At 39.1% G+C, this 24392-nt stretch overlaps 1 protein-coding gene across 2 annotated transcripts in view; it reads left to right on the top strand.

The window, feature by feature from the left end:
* The window catches only part of GNAL (G protein subunit alpha L), a 189127-nt gene that overhangs the window by 117117 nt on the left and 47618 nt on the right, over positions 1–24392 (top strand). For both annotated transcript variants that reach the window (XM_086472531.1, XM_086472532.1), the window contains exon 5: positions 13779–13876. In XM_086472531.1, coding sequence (XP_086328657.1) covers positions 13779–13876 — 98 coding nt within the window. The remainder of the gene's footprint in view (positions 1–13778; positions 13877–24392) is intronic.

Genomic DNA, 24392 nt, shown 5'->3' with positions numbered 1-24392 from the left:
TTTTTAGTAGTTGTTCAGGGGAGATGAGCATTCTGCTCAGGCTGTGTTGAGAGGGCAGTTCTGCCAGCCCGCTCACCGAGAGCTCAAATTAACATCAGTGTGCCCTTGCACTGGGTGCCCCAGGATGCAAAAGCAAACTGTCCTCTAACCTTGCTGAGATTTACTGCAGGTGTGTGGCCTACATGTGCTCAGTTTGTGTGGGAAACCACCCATCGCTGAAGGACAGAGCTAGGTGCTAAGCTGCATGGGTAAACATTAAGAAACTAGAAAATACAGTGCGTTGAAGATCCAATTAATTCAAATACTTGCCTATTCTCTAACAGATTTCGAGGCGGTTTCTAAAAAGTCAATGAGTGTCTTATATTTTTATAAAGATTTCTGAGTGATAAAAATGGTAGTTTATATATGGGATGTGGTTGTGCTTTAGTTTTGAATAGAAAAGTCACAAAACTCTGTTATATGGATCATAGTTATCATGTGAAGATCACTTTGCTCTTTATCCAAGTTTTATTACAGTTTTTTGTAAAAAAACCTGCATGAAAATTGAATGCTCTAACAAAAGGATAATAGGTAAAAGGCTTTATTATTTGGTTTCTGTGTTAAGTGCATAAATACAGTTTCAAAGTGTGATCCTGTAGAAAGCAAATCCTGAAAGCAAAGGTTTTAAGTGAATTTCCTCATCTTAGAAACTGAATCTGTCATGAGCTTGTCTGTATAAATAGCTTAAAAATGTGTATCAAATGTTTATTTAATTAAATTCTATTGCATTAAAAATAAAACTTGATCTATAAAAGGTAGGTAAGAAGGCCACAACTTGAAAACAGAAACAACTGTATATGAGGAAAGCATTTATGTTTAAGCAAATGTGTCATACACCCAGTGTGACTGATTGAAGAACTGGTCTGAGTCTCAAGTTCTCCAAGTCAATACCTTTTTTTTTTTTCCTGGAAAGAAAGCAGCTTTTCCTTTTTATACTTAAAAAATTATTGATTGCTTTAAATGTAGATATTCTCCAGATATATTGAACTATTCCACAGTGTTAAGGTTTGGACTTGCTACAGCTGATAAAAAAATTTCACTTCTGGTATTTACACAAAAAGCAGAAATAGTCTTTGGTGGAAATAATGAAGGTGGCTCTTTCCCTCACTAATGAAATGCATTTCAACTTGGAAAATTAAAAAAATCTATGGATCAATAAACAATATATCAGTGGGCATTTAGAGAGGAAGAGAAGTTTGGGGTGTATTTCTTTGTCTAATTAAAAGTAACTACTGGTGATTTTACTACCTTCAATTCTCAAATGTTTATGGTTGCTTAAAGGCTATATTCTACAATGCACCTGCTCCTAGTGTCCTTCAAGGAGACACTTAAGAGTCAGGAATACCCTGTATGCATTAGTAGCCCAGCCATGTCTTCTCTTTCAGTCATTCACAGGCAGCAAGAGGTCTGGAAAAAATGTCTGCAGAATGGAGTTTTCCTAGAAATTTATAGTGATTGCTGCTGGAGGAAGTTATTTAGAGTCAGTTGGTTAGTTTTTGTAATGGAAGGCAACGAAAGTCCTTGTCTGAACTGTCTTTGCATCGTTTCAAGGCCTTGCTTGCAATTTGCGCATACCTATCTGAGGTTTTCTTTCCAAATCCAACTGAATTAAGGTAGTTCACATTTGCCAGGTATCACATCCAGTAGCTCATTTTTGTTTGTGTGCAACCAGCCATCTTGCGTGGAGGTTGATGATGGCCCTGTGGTGGCTCTGACAGGCTCTGTGGCGTGAGGAGTATCTGGAGGAAGCTGGGAGAGAAAGTGCAGGAAGGCTTCTTGGGGATTTGCATGGTGGTCTCACCTCAGTTGCTGCAGGCTGAGGGGGGGTCCAATATCAATGACTTCAGACTCACTAGTTATGTGTTTTATTTCAGTTGGCAATACTTCAGTTGGTGGCAGTTTGATTTTCATTAATACAAAGAAATATATTTCCTACCTTTTCTGAGATGAGCGTGAATCATTTCTTTCAGTTTGAGGAGCTCTGGCAATATTTGCCTTTTAAACTGAGGGAATTACCTTGTTTTATTATTTCACTCAATTCAATTATTTTATCTCATGTCCCTATTTCAACATCATGTATTGAGATTCATTAACAGTTCTTTGGCAGTCACAAGACACTAATCATCTGTTTACAGTATTGATCAGCAGCTTTCATGTTAGATTACATTTGAAGTGAGAAATAATCCTGCAACAAATAGTAAATAAAAGACTGGGAAGAAAGGGAGGAAGATATCTTAGGCTACATAAAGTAGTTTTTTCAGGTACCCTGGAAACATCTGCATCCCAATAAGCTGGACCCCCCCCTTAACAGCTTCCAGCTCTGAAATTTCAACGGAATTTCCCATCCACAAATTGCTCATTGTCTCTGGTCATCATAAAGATAGAGATTTCTATTCCTACAGATACAGATTTCTGTTAACTTCTGGGGAGTTTCTGAGTTGCAAGAATATTTATGGGCTAATGAAAAATACTTATGTTCTGCTGCCTCAGCAATTTCATTTGTTACTGTATATACATTCTTTCTATATTATACATAATAGAGTGTTACTATCTGAGTTATTCAAAATTATGTACTTTGCAGAGTGGAAATTAAGAACTAAACACTAGGAATTCAAAGCTTACTCTTTTGAAGTCACTACCTAAATCTCTTCTGAATTAGTCTGAAAAGGTTGATTTCTGGGGCTCGTCAGCACTAAATTTATGGGGCCCGGAACTACGAGAATGTTGAAAATTATATAAAACATGGCCAAGATTCACTTAAGAATCTGTTACTTTTCAGAAGTTTATTAACACACCTTAGTCTTACTGAATAACAAGATACAGTAATTCTGCATCTGTAAAAGTTGTGAGCACATGCCTTCAAACCATGGGGTTCCTTCAATGTAAATTACTTTCAGATAGTCAAAATTACTATTTCCAGCAGTTGTACCCAGTCGTTTCCCAGAATAGCTCTTACAGGCAACAGCTGCCAGATAGAAGAGACAAAAAGTTTTTCCTTTGGAGTCCTTATTCATATACTTATATTTGTGGCTGTTCGTTTCCAAAAATTTATTTGCTGAAACTGAATTTAGTTTAGTCACAGAGCTATAATAAAGACTTGTCTTTCCTTTTCCTACTATTATAAATAATGAATAAGTTACTGTGTTAAAGCTAGTCCGGTTTTTGCACATGGATGAAGACCGGAAAAAGTGTCAAAGAAGAGAGATAGAGTTGAAGAATTTAGACAAAACTTGTGCAGAGGAGTAGGAGGCTGAATAGATCTGGCAGCAGCAGGCTGACTTTCCCATTACTTTCCAATTTAATTATGAGAGTTACTTAAGTTGTGAATGCTGCCTGTTAGTCACATGATGTTGCCAGCATTTATTTCCGAATCAAATCTATAAAAGGAAATGAGAGTTCTTGGTCCTTGCAAACCACTTGTCTGGTAGGAAATCACTTACAAATAATAAACTGCTTACTAGAGCATGAAATAGTTCTTGATGTATGACCTTCAAAACTGGTTTAAGGAAAACAGTTGAAGCTGTGAGTAGCAGAAACTTTTCATACTGGAAGAATTATAAGCTGCAGGCATGTGTTTTTTCAGTTCGCTTGACAGTTGTCTTCACTATGAAACTGTATTTACAGAAGCAGCAGGGGTTCCCTATGGGCAGGGGCAGGAGAGCTGCCTGGGGATGGGGGAGAGCCGCGTCCCTCAGCTTTGTACTCACTGGGGGGATCCCCACCATCTGAATAACAAAAATCGAGGCAGACTTCTAAGAAGGGCTGAGAGCACTGCAGGAATAACTTGCGTAGGGGGTCAAGTTCTCATCATCAAAAGGTGACAAGGTGCACGTTTAGCTTTGTATCTTCAAAGCAGCAGGCAAGAATTAACAGTGTGTTTTTCACTGCTCAGTGAAATAACAATCCCCCGAAGGATCTCCATTTTTTTGCACTCATCTGTGCCAAAGTGCATTGTGGCATGGAAAAGACGACTGCTTTACTCTACAGCTGATAAAAATGTGATCTGGTACAAAATACCTTCAAGGAAAAGAATGTATGGGAGCTTTGAGTCCTCGACACAACACAATTTTTAGGCACTCTGTACGCTAAGTAATTTGCTTAAATTATTTCTCCTACTTTCCTTAGTAGAGAGCTTGATGGCCCCCTCGAAATAGCAGGTAGGCAGTAGCGTTAAAGGATTTCTGATAGCAGACTGGAAGCTGAAATACACAATTAAAATGGAAACTCGAGAATGAATCAGAGGTTTTTGTTTTAAGTATGACAAAAGCTTCATTGTTTAGCTCAGAAAAAAAGCCACTATTTAATAAGTACTGGAAGAAAACCATGGAACTGCTCTTTGACTTATAATGCATCTTTATTGTCAAAGCCTATCTTCTCCACAGTGCTGGCACCAAAATGTTGCAAAAGCACAAAATCATGGTTTCATTTTTGTTTCTGCTGTTATGATCTAAAGAACTTTCAGACCTTTTTTTTAGTGTTTGACACATACGAGTTTAAAAGATGTATTAATATATTTTTCAAACTTTGTAGATGAGTTCTGTGGTCTACAAAAGTGAACTTGTTGATTTCTATAAAATAAGATGGCATATGGAACATATTTCTACCAGGCAGAAATAGAACTGCTAAGGCAATCGGACTGATAACTGTACATGCTTCTTGGAAATGTAGTGTAGAGTAAGAGCTTAAAAGTCAAGTTGCAAAAATAGTTCAAGAAAGGGACATAGAATGTAATGTGCTGGTTGCACTCCTGGTTTTTGAACATTGTCAACGAGCTCCGCAATTCATACGTTTTGTCTAGACGCAGTGACACGTGGTAGCTATGTGAAGATGGTGCTTTTATACCTTTATAAATGCTGTTTGCTTCGCCAGCTTCTTTCCTTACACTTTGGAGTTGCGTAAGATTCTTCTAGTGGTTGATAAACGAATTTTGGGTTTCTTGGAACATGAGATGCCCCAACACAAGTGTGTTCTGTGAAGGTGGTATTTGCCATCCTCCCATGTTCAGTTCTGATGAACTGAGGTTATGCTTAGTGCAAACCGATCATGCTTCAAGGTGGTTGCCTCCAGCCTAAAAAAGGCAAAACATGTCTAATGAACAGGGAGAGAAGGTAGATCTGGATGTTATTCTGTAACTCTCTTTGATAGATCCAAAGTTAGGTTTCGAAGAAGGGTTAGGGGCCAAACTGCTGCTGTGCCTATCAGAATGAGTCACTAAGTAGCAAAGTAATTGCATTGATTATTGCACACCCACAAATTACACCAGAAAATACCTTGCAGAGGGTGGAGGTTGTTCTTTTCCTGAAGGTTTCTGTTTAATTAATCTACCGTAAGTGCTGGTGCTTTAGAAGCATATGAACCATACGCGTGCCAGTTGACCACTCCTGCGTGGTTTCAATGTTTCTCATGCTATTGCTCAGGTGCTAATGAAGGTTTTGATGCCACTGCTGTTGGAAAAAATTCAAGTCATGTACTCTGCTTTTGTTTTTAAATTGTAAGTCTGTTCGCCTGTCTTTGTTGCGGGCATTAGGAGTTTGAGCAGCTGCATTTTGTATACCTACAGCAAAACAGCTCACTCTTTAGGCAGAACATTTCATAACAGATTAAGAAGCGGAGCTGGCTGAGCCATAGGGGACACTTTTGTCTCATAAACAAGCAGCTAATTATCAAGAGACTGTACTTGTTTGTGAAAGAAGTAACTGAGCAGGCTCCTTCTCGCTTGGGTGTCTTACCTATTACTTTACCCCATAATTTCTGTGTTAAGTCCCTTTAAAAAATTTTGTGCCTACAGCTTGCAGTTGCACTGAGTAGATGTTTGGGGGTGAAGAGTACTTTTAATAGAAAACAAGTTGCTACACTTGGCACAAGCAAACAGTAGTAATTCGAGGCGCTGGGGTAAAGTGTCACCCGCTGTCCGTTATGGGCTCCTTATGACATCAGTTTACAACCGTCTCAGTTAAACAGTGGGTTAAGATTCAAGTTTAAAGTCAGGCTCTCAAAATTAAGATTGCCTATGCAACACCTCTATATACAAGATTATGCAGATAGCTTTTTAGATTTGGGGTTTTTTCGATAAGGCCCTGAGTCTTGCTTTGCAGAGAAAAGCCTGGGCAATGGAAAATGAATACTCTACCAAAAATTGAAATAAAAAGTTGTTTGACTTAATTCATCTTCCTACTGCCTACCTGATTTGTTACATAGCATAGAAGTACCTTTTTTTAATTCTCTTCACCCTGAAGCCTCAGATGTTATTCCCTCAAGTTTATTCAGTCAGCAAGTTTGCATTATCACTTTTATTATACATCATTTATAGTATTAATAAATGTTGTTAAAAAACCCCGCAGATTATTTATTCTTTGCTACATACTAAAAAAATCTTAGCTGCTGGATTATATTACGTCGAGCTGCCCTGTATATGTTATAGAAGGATAATTATCTGTGATTTTAAAGGCTTTGAGAGATTAAGAAACCACAATGTATAGCAGTACTATCCTATTTGGAGATTCAGAGATGCTTATATGGTGTAAGCATGATGGTAGACTGCAGAAATATCCAGTGTACCGGAATGTGTCAGTAGCCTCCACAGAGAAAAGTGGTTTTCATCCTTTGACCAGATTTGTAGTTCTCTAACGATTGGTCATTACGTTCAGAAACAGAGATTTTTGTCTGTTGTTTTTTTTCCCTTCATTCTTAGCATTTATGTTTTAGAGAAAGTTAAAGTTAAATCAGAACACAGTCACAACAGCAATATTGGGAAAGTTTGTCTCTGATTCCAAATGCACAAGTCTTGAATTAATGAGAAAATGAATCTAAAGAAAAAAACAGAACCTAATGGATACAGGAGTGGAAGTCTTGAATTTAAATTGCCCTAATCTTAATCTGAGTGTCTGAGAACTGTTTGCCTCGAGTAGAGACTGTAGAGGCTTGCAAAAGTAGCTTTGCTTCATCCTGTTAAATTCCAGGTTTTACTTGGCTGAAATATAAAATTGCCATTCTTCCGTTACTTTACATGGCTTATGCTACAAAACCCAACAGAATACCAATACACTAATCGGATTTGTGGCATCTGTTGCAGCCAGCCAGCAGCAGCCCCCCTGACACCTGCAAAGCTCTCTGGAGCGGGAGGGGGGGGGGGGGAGCTCAGCTGAGCGTCCCTCCGCCTGGGATGCCATCCCTCTGGTCATCCCCTGGGCACCACGTGGAAAAGGGCTTCCTCACAGCTCTCTGGGAAGTGGAGAAAGCACTAGGTTAGACCCTTCCTCCTAGCCGTCTCTCCCAGACCATCTAGCTGCCCACCCTCCCCTCTAACAGCCCAGCATGCTGCTGCTCGCTGTTGCTGCCACACTTAGTGGCTTGGGCCACAGGCTGGTGGACCCTGTTCAGTTTTGACCTTGACTGTGGTACACAGAAAAAAATGCTTAAAAGGATATTGTTTGGATTGTGGAGGCAAATATGTCACATTTAGAAAACCCTGAAGGTAGTTTGCCTTAATTTGACTCCACTGGGTGTCATCCCTATGGTATTGCAGTGCTAGCCTTCAGCTGTCACTCTTTTATTCCACAGAACTTTTCCATAGTTGAGTGGATGGGAGACTGAGACCGCCTATATACCACCTGCCCTGTGCCTTGGGGAATGCAAGGGGCATGCACCCCAGACAGTAGGGAGGCCCGTACCTCCCTTCCCCTGTGAATTCTATGGATCGTCTTGCACCACAGTCATTGGGAGTTCAGGAGGTGTTAGGGTGGGGATTTTTAATGCATTGTGTGATTTACTTTTTGTTTGGTTAATTACATGAGAGAAGTAGTAACTGAAATTCAGAATAGAAGTGATGACTTCATTTCACACCCACTGTGGCAGAACTATGAAAATGTGTAACGTTTGCCACTTCTTTAAATGGTTGTCAGGCTAATCAGACAGATTTAATCTGTGTTTTAGCTGAAAAAATGTCTTACAGTCCTGAATCTTAGGAGAATAAGAGCATGAATTTTGGCTTGAGGGAGACCAATCTCATTTCACATTCCTCAAAGAAGTTGTTTCCAGCTTTACAATGTATTAACGGAACAAGTATGTGGAATAGAAAATACAGTGGAGTTTTCCACATCGAAATTTCTGGGAGACTGAAAGGTGACATCAGGATAGCTATTAAATGTATGCTCCATCTGGAAGGAAGGCAGAGAGGAATCTTAATAGAATAAAAATTGTGTTCCTGACCTAACATGAACTTCTGTGGTTTGTAAAGCAATTAGATGAAAAGTTCTGTTTCCAAAATACATAAAGATTTGTTTGTGAAGATATGTCATTGTTTAATCATCACTAATATTTATTCCAAATTTAGGCAGCTGAAAAGTGAAAAAAGCCCATTTTTTTAGCTACTTGAAACTCTTTTGTAGGAGTTATAAGGGGGAGGAGGTTTCTAAGGTAACCTACCAATAAATAAGTTTATTTCCAAAATAAGGAAAGTTAAAATTTCAAGAATATGCTGTAACTTTGTAGTAGGACAAAGCTGGAATTGACACTTAACTGTAGTGCGTCTGCATTTGTTACCTGTATTGGTTTCTTGGAATGTTTTGTGTAGGAATATATTCCCTCCTTTTTTTTCAACCTAAGAAATGTTACCTTGGGATAGGTGAGTAAAAATATTTCTACAAGACCTTTTTAAAACGTAGAACAAATACAGTACTGTTTACATCAGTGGTATCAGCTCGGCATGTTTATATATGTACCTCTTAACTTACTTTGTTCTGAAAAAAAAAAAAAAAAGGTGACAACCATAAACTGCTTATGTTGCTTCATTATTTTTAGATGATGCATGAATACTTACGTATAGTAAAAATTGTCTGCTAGTGAAAAGGAAGCTTGAAAATGTGGGGCTGAGTTTTTTGAATTGTCTCAGGAATAGTAGAAAATTCTCAGATAACTTTATATTAGCAAATATTTGAGATGTTGTGTGTGACATCTTCATTTTGATCACATCAAAATTTTGGTATTGCATGGTCTAATGACCTCTTAGAGGTTAAAGAATTACAGGTACTTCTCACTTTACACATTAATTTATACCAGTTACCTAAGAGCTTATACCAATCACCTCTAACTCATGAGACCTGAGACATCATCATTTACTTCTCTAGTGCTCTAGTTAAAATACTACATCAAGAATGTATTAATGGTTTTATTTTATGTCTATGTTAATAGGTGCAACTATTTGTATGCCTCTGTCCCTAAGGAAGAGTTTGGGTGAAACAGCTCTGTTCTGTTTGGTGTTCATAGATATGTCATGATGTAGGTGTTTTTCTGTTTGCAGGCACAGTACATTATTCCTCGTTCTCTACAGCGTACGAAATATTTTCAGTAGATTTCAGTCACTTTGAGCCAATAGAGATCAGCTGCATGGGCTTACAAACCAAATGCATCAGATTCCCCTAGTGATTTTCCGTGTCCCTGTTTTCTCCTGTCCCAGTTGAGGTTTCTTAAAGGACCTGGATCACGACTTCTAAGAACTTCCAAGTAGCCACTTTCCGGAAGTCAGACCCTTAAGGAAAATCTTAATTTGGCCACTTCAGAATGTAAACTGCTAAGGTCACAACTCATTCTTAAAACCTCACTTGTGTTGTACTGACCTAAGGTAATGTTTTGTATGTAGTTCCCTGCCCCCCAAAAACATGAACTGAAAAGTTTTAGCCCATCTTCTTCTATCAGCTGGAGCAAATCTGAATTTTCTGCCCTCTTGAATTACCCTGGCTCTTCCCCAGAACGGGCATTGCCAAATGTGGCTGCCACCCCAAGGATACTGGAGCTCATGGGCTTAGCCCAATGCCTGCCCGTTCATTAGCTCACCAGTGTCTGCTTGCCGACAAGGTGGCCATGATGTGGCCTTGGGGAGAGGAAGAGGCAACAAGCATTGGGGTCTATAGGAGTGAGTCATGGGGAGGAATAATCCCATACACCAGTACAGGCTGGGGGTCGACCTGCTTGAGAGTAGCTCTGCAGAGAGGGACCTGGGAGTTTTGGTGGATAATGGGGTGACCGTGAGCCAGCAATGTGCCCTTGTGGCCAAGAAGGCCAACAGCATCCTGGGATGCATTAAGAAGAGTGTGGCCAGCAGGTCGAGGGAGGTTCTCCTTCCCCTCTACTCTGCCCTGGTGAGGCCACATCTGGAGTACTGTGTCACATTCTGGGGCGCCCAGTTCAAGAAAGACAGTGAGCTACTGGAGAGAGTCCAGCGGAGGGCAACAAAGATGATGAGGAGACTGGAGCATCTCTCATGTGAGGAAAGTCTGAGACCTGGGGCTCTTTAGCCTGGAGAAGAGAAGACTGAGAGGGGACCTTATCAACACTTACAAGTATCTAAAGTGTGGGTGTCAAGAGGAGGGGGCCAGGCTCTTCTCAGTGGTGCCCAGTCACAGGACAAGGGGCAACGGGCACAAACTGGAGCACAGGAAGTTCCACTTGAACATAAGGAAAAACTTCTTTGCTTTGGGGCTGACAGAGCACTGGAACAGGCTGCCCAGGGAGGTGGTGGAGTCTCCATCTCTGGAGATACTCAGAACCCGTCTGGACGCATTCCTGTGTGACCTGCTCTAGGTGAACCTGCTTTGGCAGGGGAGTTGGACCAGATGATCTCCAGAGGTCCCTTCCAACTCCTACCATTCTGTGGTTCTGTGGGGATCACGGAGCAGTTGCTGGAAGGCCGGTTGGGCAAAAGGGACTTGGTTGCAGAGGTTGAAGCTAACATGGTGACTGCTATGTGGATGTTGTCCTGTGACAGACCGTAGGTTGGGATCCAGACATATTAGGCATGTGTGAGCAGGATCCTCCTGTGTGCTTGGCTATGTGCAATGGGAGCCCTCAGCAGTTCAGGAGAAAAATTACTGAAGAACTTAAAGCAGGTGAGGAAGGGGTTAAAAACTAGTGTGAAAAGTTGGTTCATGGTGCCTGGTGTCTTAAAATGAAGCAGGATTTTTCTGGAAGGCTTTAGTCACCTGGGAAAGAAGGATCGGGTAGCTGTGTGGGAGGCAATTTGCAGCCAACTGTACTCCTCTGCAGTAGATCGGTACATTTTAATGAGGTAAGTATATTTGCTCTGTTTTATAGGATTTGCTTTGGACTAGAAGTCTGGAAGTCGTTTTAAATAGGCTGCTTTGAGATATAATGGTCAGGTGGAAATACTTGAAGCCTATAATATGGAAACCCTGTATTTACAACGTATTTGTAGGGTCTCAGAAGCTGAGCTGAAAAGATTGCCTCTTCTCCAGAAGAGATTTTTAAGAGTAAATAAAGCTTATACAGAGGATGTAAAAACAGAAGTGAAGTTAGAAACTACTGTAGCTATGCAGTTTTATTTATTTACTTACTTACATCTGCAGCCATCTCTTAATTCATCCCACCCAGCAGTAAAGGATGCTTTCACACTGACAACTTTCTCCTCTTCCCGTCCACTTCCCATAGGCTGCGTGGGGCTGAATGGGGCCATTTTTTAGATGCAGGTTCCCCTCAGGGATGGCTTTCCGAGTGGGTGGGAATTCCCGCCTGCCAATGGCGAGGAGGGGAAGGCAGCCGCACTGTGCTCAGTCCTGCACCTGCAGCAGTGAGTGCCTGGGGGAGGGAGGGCTGAGGTTGTACCTGCTGTACCCGCACCCGTCAAAGGGGGTAGGAGAGCTGGGACCTTTGGCCTTGGGACCCTGACGCTTAGCGAGGGCTAGCTCTTTCCATTGAGAAGCAATGCCTTTCTTTGGACAAAGATGCCAGCAAGTGAGATGCATTCAGCCGATACCCTAAATATCAGTCAAGCATAAGCTTCAAGTTTGAGGAACATTCCATGTTTTCTGGTATTTATCATTTTGATTTTTCCAGCTCTTTCTTTTTATTGTAGTCATGCTCTCCGTTATGTGTGTCCGCTTTCTCCTTCTACTTATTTAGTTTGATATCTTGTCCTGTCCAGAGCTTGTTTTTGCTTTCCTTCTGCTGTAGGAACACAGAGTTTATAATAGCCGTAGCATAACTTCAAAAGGTAGATCTGCAGAGTTTTAAACAATCATTACATAAGTCATTAAGATAACAAAGACAAAATAAACATGTCCTCACTAGGGTGAAGAAATAAATTCCAAAGGCAGTATAAGCATCTGCCAATCTCTAATGTTGCTTCCTCTCTTCTTCCAAGACTTTCTCTGAAAGTTTTTCGCACCTGCTTTAACATCTCCTTTTCTGTAATGTTCTGAAAGCTTCTTAAAGAATGGGTTTTTCTCTCTCTGCATTGTGCACAGCATAGTTGAAAGAAAAAACATTGCAGGGTTTTTTACCTCTGTAGCCAAGTTCAAAGCTTAACTAAATAATTTTCAGTACTAGTTTGTTCTGAAAATCTTGTCTTGTGTTTTGCCTCTCCCTGAAAACATTGCCAGCAGGTCACAGACAGTTGCTGAGGAGCAGAGTGTCACCTTTTGGGGCACCTTACAGGGCTGGCATGCAAAGCTGGGAGACCCATACAGAATAAATGTGGACTCACTGTGCTCTCAAGACCTTTCGCTACAAACTTTGTCTTTTGAGAGAAGTTTTAATCCTGAAAAGATGTGGGGAGGGACTGGCAAACAATGTCAGAAAGTTTCAGAATTCAGATATTTACGCAACATTTTGACAGGATCGTGAAGTGAATAGTAGTATGACACCCATTTTACTCAGAGACAAATTGAACTGTGGAAGGGCAATTTTTAGGTTTTCCAAATTTATGGCCAACTAAAGGACTCTGATGATTTAGTAGCAGTGTTGAGGTGTTAAGAGATTACAAACTTCTGTGTTTAAGTTGACGTAATACTTTAACAATTTGGTTTGAGGGAGGAAAGACTCAGTCATATAATAAGAGAAATACTAATTTGTCTAACCATTCTTTGTTTGATTTTAGAAAGCTGTAGCTGGAAAAACTCAGTTATGGTTTGACTTATAGTAATGATAAAACATAAAATAGACTCCCAGCTTTAAATAAGCTGGAGCATGTGAGGCTCTACAGCAAGGGATGGAGGAGCGAAGGAGGCGGTCAGCAGGGTCAGACCTACTGCTCCACATGTGTGCATTGTATACAGCGGAGCTATGGCTTCACTGTCACCAAGGATGGCTTTGATTCCACTTTCAAATAATTCTGAAATAAGCTTACTGGCAGATATTTCTGGATTGGGTTGCCTGGGATAGCTGCTAGGAAAAGCACGTTGTGCCAGGCAGCTGCTTGGAGGAAGTGGTGTTGAGCAAAGACTCTGGAAGTCTTGCAATCAAATTATTGTATTGCATGAGAAAATACCAAGCAGTGGAAAGTTGTGTTTTTCAGGAAAAATTACACAATCTTTTTAAAGTTACAGACTGATTCTTTCTCTGGGAAGCTAATGTTTATAAGCTGAGCAGCTTTTTGCATCACTTTCATGCCTTTTGTATGACACAAGCATAAATTAAGTTAAAAATTAAGTGAACGTGCTTCTAGGTGACATTTGTACTTACAGTAAATTTTATATATGGACTGGCATGAATTTTGAAGTCAGTCTTCATTACTTATTGTGTACTGGAAACTGTCAGCAGCCATATGTTTGGTGTATTTTACTGCCATTTTGCCAATAAATGTTTATTGCTTTTCTTCTTTAAAGGTGTAATCCATCATTCTGCAGAATTATAAAGCATGCAGGTTGGGGGGAAGGTACAGTACGTAAAGATTGTGAATTTAGAAGATTGGGAAATGTTCTCTTATTTGTTGCATTTCCAATTTTCAGGAATTCTTTGAACATGCGAAAAAGCTCTGGGATGATGAAGGCGTGAAGGCATGCTTCGAGAGGTCAAACGAATACCAACTGATTGACTGTGCACAGTAGTAAGTATTTCTTTTCACAGAATTAATACCCGAGAATGTAATCATCTGTAATGAGTTAGAAAATACATTTATGTTAGCAAGATCTGGGAGTTTCACAATGGAGATTAACATTTTCATTCTCTGTACAGGCTGAGCAGGTGTAGCAAAAATAATTGATTGTTTTACCATAGTTTGCCATTATCATACAACTAAATATTCTGCCTTAAATATTTAACGGCTAATAAAGATGAGTAAGAAAAAATTAAATTAAATAATTTTAAGTATCTTTATTCCATTTGGAATAGATTTACATAAAATCATTTCAATTGAAACTATCAAGTTTAAAAAAAATGTCGAGCAAATCTAAGGAAAATGCTTTGTTTTAAATTCTGAGACCCAGATACTGCTGAAATTGCTCTGTGTTTTCACATTCCGTTAAAGCTTCTGAGATTTTTGCCTAACCAGATGCATACCTGCATTACTAATGTATTTTCAGGGGGGGAGAATGATAAGCAGCATTTCATTAAAGATAGTAGTACATTTGGTATTTTCTGCTTCATATGTATCAAGTGAAGCAGTACATGAGTGTGTAAGACAGTCACAGTCTTCAAACCAGTTCATCTGATTGGAAATGTTCTGAAAAGAGCTAGTGTGGTAGATTGTGAAGGGGCAAATCATAAATACGTAGTACATTGATGTAAACAGTTTAATCAGGAAATAGTCCATTAACATGCCAGGGCTACAAAACTCAGCTGTCCTCAGTGATAATCCAGCTCTGAATTAGACTTTGACCAAAAATATACATTTCATGTGAACTGCTACTGCGAAAATGTATACTCTTACAGTTGCTATGTGATTTAAGGTTTTCAGAGAACACTCTAGTGTGTTATGATTTGTCTAATTGGCAGTATGGTCAGCAGCAACGCCACAAGTCTGTTGTAGCACTCAGTGTTTTGTTTTTCTGTCCTCTCTGCTCTCGGTGCCGAGGCTGAAGCAGAGGAAGCGGACCATGTCACTAAAGGACTTGTCAGGCTTCTGCGGCAATGGGGGATTTTGGTGCTACAGGTCATCATTTCTTTTCCCTCTTTCCAGACTGTTTTTGGGAAAGAGAAGGATCCAGTAGTGATTCATCAGCACATGGAAGTGAGAGGAAATTACATATGTGTAGGAAGGAACTCGTTTGATCTCAGTGAACTGAATTTACCAAAACTTGGGCATTTGCTCACAGTCCAGAGTGGCTGGAAATGAAAGCAGTGGTTGTACACGAAAAAAAAGACTAGAAAATTGTCCTAAATTGTGATCAGTGGGTTTCCCCTTTGCCCTCACCCACCACCACTACCGCCATAATATGGATCTGAGCTATACTGACTGAAAAGTCCAGGCTGACCATTTATGATACCTGTTAATACACTCAAATAAGACATCAGACCAAGGAAATACAATAATGACATGTATTTAAAATAAATGAATGCAAAACTTACTTTACTGATCAATAAACATCAATGTGTCTCCCCCTCCTGCTTTGGAAAATGGTGCTGAAAGGACCAGGCAAAAAAGGAAGACACTGAATTACAGTATTGATGGTACTGTGCTTTCCATTAAAAAAATGATAGCTATCTATGGGCTTTGACAAGGAGAGGAATGTTAAATCTCATGTTGTGTCCAAAACCAAAATACAAATGGTGAGAAAAATGCATCTAGGATGAAGTCCACCGTCCTGAAACATAAAACTTAAAGGAAGATTACTGTTTTTTTATCTATTTGATACTTAAATATCCCTTGAGTCTATCTGTGCTTTCCATTTCATGACTTACCTGAAAATGTAACGGCTAAGTGACTTGCCCACATTTACAAGCCTTCGGTCTTAGAGCAGAGACTTGAAACTCGGGAACAGCATTGTCATTAATCTGATCAAACAGCCTTTTTCTCACAGGTATTGGTGATTTAAAATGGTTAAGTGTAACCTTAACAGACATAAGATACTAAAAATACACCCAACCTTTATATACCCCTCTATCATTCCTTGAAAATTAAAATGGTACCAATAGAGTCAATGAAAAAGGCGATTGAAAAATTGCTGTGTCTTTGCCGCATGCATGTATTATATATTAGACAACAAAACAGTAGTTGCTTTACCCAGAAGAACATTTCTGTGCCAGTATTGGATGGACCTTACTCAGAGCGGTGGGGTCGTGCCTGCCTTGTAACTGACAGAGCGTGTGAGACTAGGTCAGAAATACAGTTCTGATATGTGTGGGTTTTTATGTGCACTTAGAAAATACTAACAGTGAGGGTACCGTCCTTCTGGCTCAGCAGGAGCAGATGGCATTTCTCTCGGAACCTGTCCATGGTTGTCTTTAATTGGTGAAGGAAAAAAGGGGAGGAGTGTAACGCTGGTACACATGCTTACTGTGGGACTTTGAAACATCTGCAGTGTTTTTATTACACTGGCTTTGGGAGAAAGCATCCCACGCCATCAGCTAAATCCTAATCTTGTACCTGATAGTGAAGGAAGAACATTATCAGTAGGTCACCACTATTTTCTCTGCTTAAAAAGAAACAAAGCAAAACCAAAAAACTTTCAACATGTATTGAAAATATCGTTGGACTACAAGTTGGGCGGCTGACTTAAAAGCATTATTAACAAATTATAAAGTCAGCCGCCCAACTTGCTGACTGTTAAGTGAGATAAAAATACAGCGTATTTTGGAATAGTTTAATCTGGCTACGGTACAGAACTTCTGTATTTTTAAAACTTAACCTAATTTTCTTTATTACTGTGGGAGAAATATTTGACTGGAAACAAACAAAAAAAAAAAAGTAGTAGAAAGACACAAAGGCAAATTTTTTTTTAATTTAGGCCTGAAAGTTGCTTTTCCTTATCTTTAATGCACTTTTAAATTAGCACGGTACTGTTCCTTCTTGGAAATGAGGATGGGGGCCTGCTCATCAGACCATTTCAATATACTTACGTGACTCTCCATGTATCTGCACTTCTTCTAAGTGGTATGTTGGTACATCACATGTTATTTTTAACAAATACAAACTATGACCTTGTGGTCTGACAGTGGTAAATGTATCATAAGCAAAAATCTGAATTGTTCTTTATCTCTAACTACAAAGATTGCATGGTCGTCAACCATATTTCTTCTTTAATGACCTTCATAGATCCCTTTGACATTAATATCATAAAACTGGCAGGTTATTATTTTCCCTGTCTTCTGATTTAATATTTCTTTCAAGTTAAATTTCAAGTTTAATTTCAAAAAATGATATTTGATAAGTTTATTTCATTTAGTCGTGTACCCATTTGACTTACCTAGATTTCAGCAGGTTGGTTTTGTTTATGATGATGAATCTTGCATCTTACTGTGGTTAACTTTAGCTTACTTTGAACTACTGTGATTCTATGTTCTCATACTTTATGTTCAGCAAATTCTATAGGTCTATTAGGGACTTTCAGATTGTGATTTAGTGCTGTCTTGGCATTGAACTGTCTAGTATAGAAAGAAAAGACCAAAATATGTTCATTAAAAATTTCTTGTAATTCTAGGACAGTTTTCTAAAAGGTGAATACTTTCCTGTAAGATGAATGCAACTCCATTTTTTTTCTTCATACTAGTTATCGAATGCCCAAATTTTATTGTATCCATGGAAGAGAACTGCAAAGCAAATGTCTATGAATGTAGAACAGATCCAAACAAATAAAGGGCCAGGTATGATGGCCTTAATTTCAAAAAAGACCTAGAAAAAGAGGTGCTGAGTTGATTATGTGTCTTTATAAACTTCATACATTTAAGTAAATTAATTTATTTGGCAATGAAGAGGTAGAAAATTTCTTTTTAACTAATAGCATACCACAAGGTAGAGTTATAGGTGGTAACCACTTGTTTGGTGATACATATGTAAGTGGGTTGACTTCACCCTAATGCTTCTGTATTGCAAACAGCCTTTCTTCACTGCAGACCATACCATGTGCTGATTGGTGGCTGCTCTAGCAATCCCAGGAAAGCCACTGAAGTTGCTTTTTGCTTGGAAATGTAACACACGTGCCCACAGACAGCAGTGAAGTTGAAAGAGCATTCCAGAACGTCAGTTGCTGTTAGGGGTTATCAGGTACGCCCAGTCTGGTGACATCCATCTGTTGTTTTGATAAAGTAAGAGTTGAGTTATCTTAGTTTTGGTTATTCAAATGTCAGTTACTCAATTGACTGGGTAAAATTAGTTGCAGTGATCAGAAATAAGGCACAGGGATACTTACAGCACTCAGACACTGTCAGGGAAAGGTGGTACATTTAGAGCACAAGAGTAGACATGCAGAACTAGGCACTTTTGAAAGGGGAGAAAAAAGGCAAAACCAGAACATCCAATTCTCTTTTTAGGCCACGCAGTTTGCTCAAGGCATTGTTAGAAAAAAAAAAATAGCTACTTTCAAGTTTATTGGAAGTTCAGCCTAGTGAAGAGGAGGCTGAGAGGAGACCTTATGGCTCTCTACAACTTCCCAAATGGCCAGTGTCAGTCTCTTCTCCCAAGTAACTAATGACAAGACAAGAGGAAATGGCCTCAAGCTGCGCCAGGGGAGATTTAGATTGTATATTAGGAAAAATTTCTTTACTGAAAGAGTGGTTGGACATTGGAACAGGCTGCCCATGGAGGTGGTGGAGTCACCATCCCTGGAGGTGTTCAAAAGATGTATAGATGTGGTGCTTAGGGACATGGTTTAGTGGTGGGCTTGATACTGTTAGGCTAATGGTTGGACTTGATGATCTTAAAGGTCTTTTCCAACCAAAATGATTCTGTGATCTATGGAAGGTTCCAGAGTTGAATTTTGTCCCATTGCATTCAGATGGAATAGCAGCATGTGCATGCATTGGGTGGTCCCAGCTGGAAGGGTTGTACTTTGGCTCACTGAGTTCCTTGATGTAGGAAGTAAACCAAAGATTTAAGGGAACCCTTCCCTCAGCCCGTACTTTATCTCAGTTTGTCTATCAATGTTTTTTCCCTGATAAAATACGCCACTTCTGATATACAGAAGTGTGAAGGCCTAAATTGATCTCTGTGCAAACATTTGGGCTAATAAAACATGATTATGCAAGTTCTCAGGAAAGCAAACACAAGGGCTTGGGCAAAGAAAATGTATTTTATGTTTGAGCTAATATACGTGGAAAAGACACACCTTGAGTTCTTTGCAGTTATTCTATCTTGCAGAAGGGTGTCAGCCAGCTTCTGAGGCATCTATCCTGGTGTTAGGTGGAGTAATTAAAAAAAAAAAGTTCTTTTTGTTGTTTTCCACAGAGTCAACTCCGGATGTGAGAAAACAGATTTTTACTTTTTTTAAACAGCACTTCTTGAAACCAAGCATATTTCTGACTTTCCTATACTAGCATGGATAATAGTCGTCTCTAAATTCCCACTTACAGTCTGAGGTCAGAAAACCTACCTTGGAATCATCTGCTTTTTTTGTCTAGTGTGGCACTTCAGTCTGATCTGTTTGTGTGTACACAGGCTACATGCATGACTGTAAATAAATATGAGCATTAGTGCAGTTCGTGTACTTTCACTTAGTGTGGCTTCAGGATTTGTTACTTAATACCGCTTCTTCTAGGGATTTTCTTAGAAGATTGACTGTATCATACTCCAAATTGGATTCTGCTAAAGCTCTCACAGAGACAGGGCACACACAGGCTGCATCGACAGGGTGGCAGCTAAGTCCTTCCTGCACTGCGCTCCCAACGCCAGTTGTCAGTGAACCCAAGCCACCTGCAGCAGTGCCATTGTTCCCAGTGTTAACCTTTTTGATGCCAAAGTCTTTATTCATTCCTAATTTTGTCTCCTTTGAAAGTGCCATAGTAGTAATTTCTGATGTCTCAATGGTATCAAAGAGGTTTTTTATTCTGAAATGTATGAGGCTTCAGCTTTCCCAGCTCTGGTAGCAGAATAGCAGAATTGCTTTTTTTGTCCTCTTTATCATTAGAGAGTAGGAAGGAGGTGCTTTCTATCATCTCAGCATTTTATGATTTCCACCATACATAGGATTACATCTAGGAATTATGCCCTGCTTTGTGTACTCAGTTGTGGGCTTTCCATCAGCATACTCTGTTCAGCTCTGTCCAATTTAAGAACATTGGAACATGAAGAAGAATAATCTCTTGAGTGCCCTTGAGATCTGAGTTGAAATTTTGCTGAAAATTTCTCCAAACCACTTACTATTTTGCATAAAACTGTCACTGGTAATTGGCTGTATCAATTGGTGACTGACTGTTGCAGCCCAACAAACATTTTTTATATATCACATAACATTTTGTCATCTTTGTCAAACGAGATGCATGGAATTGGTGCCTTCAGTTGGATTTGCATGCTCTCGGCCCTGTCCCAGGTTTCTTCATAGTAACTAATATGCAGGGGTAATTCAGATAGTAAAGGTCACTGAAAGTCACCTGAAAAACAGAGACCCTCCAAAGTTGGATGCCTGGAGCCCCATAGCGCCCCCATTCTCTGTTGCTGAAGGAAATAAGAACAGTTTCTTCATCATTTATGTTCTCCAGGAAGGTGACCAGCAAGAGGCCAAAAGAACCTGTCCTGGTGTCCTTTGCATATAGCGTGACACAGCTGCAACAGAAAATAACAGATGCACTGTGGAATAAGAGACATTTCTAGTTTATGCAGTTGTATTAGCTGTGAAATCATTAGTCCAGCAATCTATATTTAAACTGAGCAGTAACAAAGATCAATAATCTAGAGTATGTTCAGCACTTAGGGAAAAAAATGTTACGGAACTGTAAGTCTTTCATTTTGCCCTTGGAGGAGCAGTGTGGTGTCTGTGTGTTGCGCCATCATTTGAGACAAAATCCAAAATTATTTCCTTTAAATGTGCTGGCTTTGTCAAACCACCTGGGAGTGCTACAGTGTATGACACACTGCCATCCCTGTTTGGAAAGATTTTCCTGTCCTGTTGCCCTGAAAAAGGCCACCTGTATGCTAACAATGCCAGTGCCAGACTTGGTTCTTGTTGGGACCATTATGCCGGTGTAGAGAAAAGAGAAATGCAGAGGGAGGACGATCAGGTGTGGAGAGGGAAGACAAATCAAGTGGCTTTGTGCAGTTGTCTATCTTGGGGCATGACATGTCCACCCTGAGGTCTGCAAAGTCCCATTTGTGCTTCCTCTGTTGGCTGCGTACTTTGAAGACACTTTGGTGTTTCTTCGCACATGCCTGAGAAAGTAAGGCAGCTCGTTGAAAGGGAAGCAGACGGATGAAATACAGATGCTGAAATCATGTTTTTGGTGTGGAAAGGAAGGGAGCAGAGCAGAGGGAGAGTGGGAAGGAGTAGCTCAAGGAGTAGGGAGGAGGAGAGAAGTTGTCTTGCATACTGATCAAAGAGTCGTGGTCTAAACCTTTTTGAAGTCCTTTACTCATGGTGGTAACATTTATTTTCAAATGTAATATAGTATGACTGTGGTTTCGTATTCATATTTGAAGCATGCTTTTTGTTGGCAGGCTAGAGCCAGAAGGTGTAAAATAACTCAGAATGCCCTTTCATCTTTGCTTTTTGTCTTTAATAAAATTTCTTTCATCATAATGGATGTGAAGTACATGTGGATGTTAAGTATAAGAACTTAAAGTAAACATGCTGATTACAAGCTGGAGAATATTATTTTTAAAAGCAGTGATTCTTTTTAAACTTGGTAACTGCTTATTAAACAGAGGACAACACTTTTTACTTAGAAATATGAGGGAAAGTGTTAATTATAAATGTTTATTTCCTCGTGTAACTGAATTTTTGATGGTGATATGGGAAAAACTATAATAATATGATCTTCCATGTAAAATTGTGTTCTGGTTCATATATAAACAACTCACTGTGATGATGAAGCTTCATTTTTTTTCAGATCTCTCATGCAGTATCACTTTCAAACTTTAAAAATTCATTACAGAATTTGGAAGCAAATTTTATTTGGTTAGTTGATGAACAGGTTTTCTCCACTTACCAGATTTAAACTATAAACCATAACCAACCAGTAAATTGTTATTTAATGATAGAAGAAAAGAGAGGGGTTGTAGTTATAGAGTAATTATTTAGCCTTACTGGTGAGTCTTCTAAACAGAGATGTTTGCCACATAGGACAAAAGTCAATCTGCAGTGTGTTATGCTTTAATTTTTCACTATTTACTAACTAGTAGATCACACTCTTGAGAGGCAGAATTGTGGTTTCTTAAAATATGCACCAGAAATTCTCTGAAATAACCTCTTCATCTGTTGTGATTTTTTTGTTGTTGTTGTTCCCCTTTTTTCCCTCACTCGTGAAAAAAATCATTAGACTTAACAAATTTTATCTTAATTTTGGTAATCAAAATGGGACCATGATGTTACAGTACTAGTAGTTACAAGTACAAAGATATGGAAGAAGAAGCAGCTGTAGAAACCCCCAAAATGCCTTTTTATTTCCAGTTTCAAGGAAATAGCGGTATGAAAATACCATTCGCAAATAGCCAGTAAGGCATATGGGCATGTACCCACCTCTTTTAGTCACTTCAGTTTGCAAATGCTTTGCTTACCTAGAGAAGACAATAATATTTCTTAATTAAAAAATAAGAGAGAAAATAGTTTATAAACACAGCACCCTCTCTTGTCTTCTAAAAATTAATACGGCAAATATTTTTTCCTGTTAACTAGTTACCACTGGAGAAGCCTTTTAGCAACCCTAGATGGGCTGCTCCAACATAAAATTAAACCATACATTTTCCCAAACACTTCTGTGTGCATAACAGTCTGTTTTCTGCAGTTTTAGAACAAGCAAAAAGGTTGAAAATGTATGGCAGAAAACCATAAAATATTCATTAACCTCTATTTAAGGTAGTAATAAAATCTAAAGACCAAGCAAAGTTACAACAAATGCATGAAAGTACACTTTGACTCTTTTTAAGGTGTTCTATTAAACATTTCTAGTTTCCTTTGAAAAATACAGCAAAGCTGACTCTATTCTGTTGAGGAAAGAGTTCTTTTGTCCTAGTCAACAATATTTTTCAGTTTTTCCTGAACGCCTGGTGAATGGTTTTCTTAATTTTTTTACTGACAGTTTGCATACACGAGGTGCAGGACATGTTAGTCTAACACAGCAACTCAGCCCCAGTTGGAACTACAATATATTAAATGAATTAGAGGATTGCAAATAGATCTGTCAGCTGAGCTTGTCTGCATTTACTTTTCTGTGTTAGTATCCTACATTTAATTTGGAGATACGTTTTTCCAGATGCCTTCTGCAGAGGTAAACTGCAGACTTCCAGAGGCTTATATGCATTTTCAGTATACTCTTCAAGCACTTCAGAGCCTGAGCAAAGGCCTGCTAAAGAGTCAAGACACTCGGCATCACCCACAGTATATGTGCTCTTAAAGTATTGCTGTCCTTTAAAACAAAGAAAAAGCCTTCTGATGGATTTATTATTAAAGAGGAAAGGCTGTGTTTGTTTTCTGTCAGAGGACAGAAGTGAATAGGTACTGGTACAGGGCTGAATCAGTGAACTGGCACAGTGGGCCAGTATGACTGGTGAAAATGGCCAGAATCTGGGATATTGAGCAGGGAGAAGGCTTCTCTGTAGGACTTATTGAGGAACATTTTGTGTGAATTTTGTGTATTACAAATAATATGGGGTCTTTTTAAACCGTATGGAGTGGGAAATCAAGAAGTTAGTAAGTAGACTTTGAAAGTTGCTGTAAAAGTTGATGTCCAGCTAGAGTACAGATAACTGCAAATAAAGAGAACCTTAAAACCCATGTATTCCCTACTATCATGTCAAAGAAAGAGTAAAACTAAACACCACTTACAGTAATCGTGCTGACAGCTTCACTCCAGAAGTCCTGATTGTGAATCATTGCTCAGCGTCAGCATCTGAAAACATCCTCAAATGAAATAAAACTGCAGATGTTGATTATCTAGAATCTGCATGAAGGATTTATGAGTAGATTTCAGAAGGAAGCTGTAGGTCATTCTGTCAGCTCTAGTGTTATTTATATGCTGTTCTTGGTTTAGGACTCTCCCAGTGTATGCGTGGGAGAAAGAGTAAACTATGACCAGAGCCAGCTTCATTATATTGCAGGGAACATTAAGAGTCGCTTAGATTTACACCACTTCTCCAGCTTATGTCAATTGATACAGAACTTAATTCAGTCTATTCATTTACGATTCATTGTTGAGTGTGTGCATGTTCTCGATGGGAAGAGATTAGTTGCTTAAAGAATACATTAGCCTATTAATAAGCTTATCATTATGTAACACAAATGTATTTTAAATTTTTCCTGTGGGATTTTTTTACTATGCTCTAGAGAAAAGTGTGTTCCATATTCTGTTGCCTTAAACCTAACCTACTGTGAAACACTTGTTTACATAATAACTTTAATATAATACAATTGTACAATAACTGTAAGTTGGATGCTTGAAAACGAAATAAGAGCACTGAAAATTTAATGGCAGGTTATATGGGATACTGTCAAATTATGTACACTTGGGGTCTGACTTGCTTCAAATGTCACATGCATTTT

This window comes from Leptosomus discolor, chromosome 13, assembly GCF_034619465.1.
Source record: "Leptosomus discolor isolate bLepDis1 chromosome 13, bLepDis1.hap2, whole genome shotgun sequence".
NCBI classification, from domain to species: Eukaryota; Metazoa; Chordata; class Aves; order Leptosomiformes; family Leptosomidae; genus Leptosomus; species Leptosomus discolor.
Note: the sequence above shows the minus strand (reverse complement) of the source record. Positions and strands in the feature narration are given on the sequence as shown.